This window comes from Panicum hallii, chromosome 8 (assembly GCF_002211085.1).
Source record: "Panicum hallii strain FIL2 chromosome 8, PHallii_v3.1, whole genome shotgun sequence".
Lineage (NCBI taxonomy): Eukaryota > Viridiplantae > Streptophyta > Magnoliopsida > Poales > Poaceae > Panicum > Panicum hallii.
Window position 1 is genome coordinate 29,172,848 of NC_038049.1, and position 5,016 is coordinate 29,177,863.

A 5,016-nucleotide genomic window follows, 5' to 3' on the forward strand; every position below is an offset into this window, starting at 1 on the left:
CAGGATGTATCAGATTTAAAAATTGCTCAAAGGTTGATTTTTACAGTAGTGTGGTTTTACGAAGAAACCAGGACCGAAATTATATTAAGCTGCTACCAGTATTTATTTGAAATTTTTAGATATATAATTTTTACTGTAAATCTAGATATACACAATTTCTAGATACCTAGTAAAAACTATATATCAAAATTTATCAAATAACTTATAATTTAAAATGGAGAGTGTACATGTTAGTCGTGCCCATAATGCTACTTCTTGTTGCAATTAGAAAGTAGTATAAAGATTGAACTCGACAAGGGTCACCTGTTGTATTGATTCACAAATTCGCAGTCTTAATTTGATCCTCTAAATAAATGTTGCTTTGCAAAGTCCCTTAATCTTCCAAAATATATATACTAGACATGTCACATAGCCTCTATTTTAGTGCGCAATTCCAAGCATTGCCTTAATTCTAGAAGAAGCCTTTGTGTATGATGCTTTTTGCTTTCTTTTTGTTCGTTGGACAGATTACTCATAATACTAAAACAATAAAAAGTTGCAGATGTTTCGGCTAATGGCACTTAAATCTCACCCTACTTTCACTTCCATATTGAACATCATTTGTAGTACAATTTCCACCCTTGGACAAAATCTACCACCATTGGCAAAAACAACACGTAACTCTTACTGAAAAACTGATGTTAACGAAAAAAATATAAGATATACTCATTTCACTGATAAGAAGATAAGTTATGAGCGTCAAAATAATAACGTATTAAGAATAACTTCGCAAAATCTATACAGGCCTCAAGTTAAAACATTGCGAAACTTAAAAAAACTCTGCAAAGTTACATATATGCCTGGAATTTAAAAAAGTTTATACGAAACTCAATGAGTAAATTCCCTCGTTGCCACTGAAATTTACATAGATCCTTTCAATGCTATCAAAATTTCTTGCCTCCCTTCACTGCCACTGTTTCAAATTTGTATTTCTTTGGTTGCCGCTTCCGTTAGAATCAGTTAAGTTGTGGTCACTGATACTTTGGGCCCGCAACCGCCTCCTCTGTTATCTTTTTCGAGTCACACACCGCATGTTGTAATGTGCTGCTTCCGCGATGAACCGGACGGAGTTGCGTCATGGTTAGCGCGTGCTCAATCTGGGCGAGCGCCGGCGGTCTAGGCGGGCATGCTGCCAGCCGGCTGGGCGCACACGTCCACCGCGCACGTCGAATCGAGGCCTGGCCGAGCAGGGCCAGGTGGCCAGCATGCGGCTAAGCGAGGCGCTGTCTGCTCGCCGCCCGCCCGTTCTCCCCTACCCATCAGTGTGTTGGAGCCTGGAGGCGGCAGCGGGGAGGCATCTCAACTCAATTGATCCACAGCAGCTAGCTGCTTTTCTCCTTGGCATTTGTTTCGACGCCCAGCTATCGATTTTTCACCCATGGAGCTGTTCTGCATGTTACGTACGTCGTCCAGCAGACTGGTTTCACAATGAGAGGCTCACACTGAGCAGGCTTGGCGAGACTGGGGCAAGGGCGAGCGTGATGGCTACAATAGTGCCGCGCCGCGTGTGTTGCCGTTCCAAGCGCACGCCTGGGCGCACACTTACCAAGCACGGCCAGCGCGCAGCTAAGCGAGAACCCAGTTCGGAGCATGTCGTCACCGAGGATGCTGTAAAGACTGCTTATCCATGGTCGTCAGCTCCAAGACCACGGCGAGGCACGTTACCAACAACGACAGCCAATAGTAGTTTAACGGAAAATAGCAACGGAGGAAATGCACGGTGGCAATGAAGGGAAGCAAGAGATTTTACTGGCATTGAAACGATCCATGTAAATTTCAGTAGCAACTAGAGAATTTTCTCAAACTTCATTCCATGACCTAGTACACTATATCTCCCTGGATAAATAAATAAAATAAATAGATCATCCACGAGTAACGCACCTACACAACCTCCGCTGCAGCGCATCGCGTCGCGTCCCCTCCTCTGCTCTGCTCCGCTCTGCGCTAATAAATGCCACGCCTCGCCACTAAACCCCCCTTCCTCTGCTGCACAACCTGCCACGAGATGGCTTCCTGTTCCTCATCGCCATGGCCACCCATCCCTCTCCTCCTCCTCCTGCTCCTCTTCTTCTTCCTCCTCGCCTCCCCCTCCCCCGTCCTCGCCGCACCAGCAGCCTCCTCCCAACAGGTACGCGTCTCCCTCCCTCTCTAGCTCTCTATGTGTTCCTCTCCCGTGCGGTTGGTTGGTTGGTTGGCGGCACCCAACATTTTCTTGCTTCGTGTGCTGCGCCCTGCAGCAGGCTGAGAGCGGCGGCAATACGACGGCGGCGGCGTGGACGCCGCGGCTGCGGAATACGTTCCTGGACGGCGGCGTGGAGCGGTGGCGCGGGCGGCGGCTGGTGGGCCGGTTCCAAGTGTGCGCGGTGTGCACCTGCTGCGGGGGGCCCCACGGGATGTGCATCCCGGCGCCCTGCTGCTACGCCATCAACTGCAACATCCCCAACCGCCCCTTCGGCGTCTGCTCCTTCACCCCGCGCACCTGCAACTGCCTCAACTGCCACCTCTAGCCGGCCGGATCCTCCTCCAGGCTTGCCGACGGCGACCGAGAGACCAATGGATTCATGGTGAGGGATTCTGCTTGTTTGGGGTCTCGGATTATTGGTGGTGGTGCTAGTAGTATATATACTCTCCTACATTGTAGCCATTCCATGACTCGTAAAGTAGCAACTGTGGTGATGGTTGGGGTTGATTCAGCCTTTTTGTGCGATTTGTTGGTCCAAACTTGAATCGAACTGTGGATATAATCGAATCACTAGCATCTTTCTTTTGCGCTAATTTTTGTCGGATTCTTTGTTGCCTCGCCGTAGTGATGAGCTTTGTTTGTTCTTGGAATTTGCCAGTGGTGGTACGATTAGGGAGGACAAACATGTGCGGTGCCGATTTCCAGTGAATTTATATTAGGAGAAATTCGGACACATTTGTGGATTATTATAAGTTAGTAAAGATCAATCCACTCAGAAAAAACATTCGTAAAGATGAACGATTTCTTCTGATGGTTTGCCAATTTCGACACATTTCCACGGTATATATTTTTTCTATTTTTTGTTCGTCATGTATTGACATTTTTTAACTCCTACGCGTTTTCTCTGGCCATGGTTTTAATTGCTGTGGTTGTACGTTACAGAGGCAGAGGAGAGACTCTTTATCATGTGGTTGGTGCGGGGATGCAGTTTGTTGTGTTAGTGATGACCATCAGCTTCTGTTACCGCAGTTAATCTGATTTCTTGAGCTTGACAACACGATTTAATGAAAAAACATTCAGGTGTTTTAATAAGCAATACTGTTATGGTTTTTGAACTTACTTGCACAACTTAATGAAAAATAACAATTGGATGTTGGAGACTTGGAGGGAGCACTGTTACTTGTATTGTTAGCGCCTTTTTTTTCTTTGTTGTTTTTATTTTGAACTTGAAACCTGATCTTTTTATCATAAATAGGAAAGTTTGGCATGTCTGTGATGTTGCATAGAACTGGCATAACATGCCTCTGTTCTTGTTGTCCTTAGATTCCTGTACCTATAAGCCTGATGTCTTCTTCAATGGAAGTCAATGGTGTGGTTGAACATTGTCTGTTTTACACTCTTGTTTTCGTCTCAAGCCCTTGTCTCAGTTGACGATACGTTCATGCTTTCATGGCGTTGTCGTTGACACTCGTCCTAAGCTAGGTTTCTGTCCTATTCGCCTCTTCCGTTTCAGCTTGCCAATTGCTTGCATGTGCCTGCCTTGATTGAAGGGTGGCGGTGCATTACACAGTGGCCACATATGAGTCACTGTCTTCCATCTGCATTTTTCTCTCCAGGTTACTTATTCCGTATCCAAACTCAATGTCTTCTATTTACATTATTCGCTCCATGCTACTCCATCTAATAATCCCCAAATATAATTTTATTAGGATATTGAGACGGTCTCCAATGATATTGCAGTGGTAATATCTAAATTATATTATTTTACTTAAAAGGGGTATATGCTATGAAAGTTTTTTACAACGAACCAGCACGTCGACCTTGTATTATTGATATGTATGAATTTTTAACTACTAATCATTATTGTTAAAAATATTGGACTTGGTATAAATCTAAATGTATTTTTTTCAGATCCATGGAACACTCTCTGCAACCACATCATTTTTCAGCTCACGTGTCTCTTGATAGCTGTTTCGTGGCTACGATTTAGGGCATGTTTGGTAGAGCTCCTCCTACTTTTGATCCATAGTAGAAAGTGATACGTGATTATGTGGCTGAAAGTGGTTTTCTTGGACATGGATTGGATGATAAATCAATAACACCATTCATGTGACGAATTACATCGCGTCCACTTGAATCGTTATGTTGGTCAAGGATTGAAAACTTTTTACCGGACGCACATTTGAGGACCACAACCATTTCTCGACCAGGGAAGTTCACCAAGACCAAGGAAATACGCATGGCATGCCGAAACACAAAAGGGACTGCAAAATGGAATTTGGTTGGACATTGACGAAGGAAAACGACCTTGCATATCTGCTGCTGATCATCACTTATTTGCAGCGAGCCCTGCCCCCATCCACACGATCTCCTTAACTTTTTTTTCCATATATACACATGACATGGACATGCCAGTGCCATCGATCTTAGGGTGGCAGCAATCTGATTGCTTGTCCCAGTCCTGCTTCCACACTGCAGCTGATCCATCACCTATCGGCCGCTGCCGTCCTGGTAAACAAGAACGCCATGGCACTGTCTTCTGGCGCAGCGCGTCCTCGTGCATGGTCACAACCAGCCAGCTCGGCGTGCTTGCAGAATGCAGAAGGGCGCGCTAGCTTACCCACATGGCTTCCGTAGGCGTAGGACTCGAAGTGGAGACCATGGGCATCTGTTTGTGTTGTCCACACGCCACGATCCGGCACATGCCCAAGCTCGTATCCTGAGATGCCTCCAAATGATGTCCGTGGCGTCATTTGTCCACAAACAGAGAAGCAGATGTTTTTTTCTTTTTTGCA

General features: G+C 45.6%; 1 protein-coding gene across 6 annotated transcripts; it reads left to right on the forward strand.

The window, feature by feature from the left end:
• Positions 1-1,950: 1,950 nt before the first annotated feature.
• On the forward strand, positions 1,951-4,377 carry LOC112901922. Of its 6 annotated transcripts, XR_003230436.1 has the most exons (4): positions 1,953-2,167; positions 2,277-2,603; positions 3,735-3,837; positions 4,133-4,377. XR_003230436.1 is itself a non-coding variant. In XM_025970791.1 (2 exons), exons 1-2 carry the CDS (start codon positions 1,991-1,993, stop codon positions 2,544-2,546), a joined length of 444 nt encoding a protein of 147 aa, XP_025826576.1. In that variant the 5' UTR covers positions 1,951-1,990; the 3' UTR covers positions 2,547-2,814. The 6 variants fall into 6 exon arrangements, 2 of the variants coding, with proteins under 2 accessions (XP_025826576.1, XP_025826575.1); XR_003230434.1 differs by lacking the exon at positions 3,735-3,837; XR_003230435.1 differs by lacking the exon at positions 4,133-4,377 and having other exon boundaries at positions 3,735-4,125.
• Positions 4,378-5,016: the final 639 nt, after the last annotated feature.

Coding starts and splice junctions, on each gene's coding strand:
- LOC112901922 (XM_025970790.1), top strand. CDS start 1,991: ATGCCACGCCTCGCCACTAAACCCCCCTTCCTCTGCTGCACAACCTGC. Junction 2,168..2,276: donor CAGCAGCCTCCTCCCAACAG/GTACGCGTCTCC, acceptor TGCGCCCTGCAG/CAGGCTGAGAGCGGCGGCAA.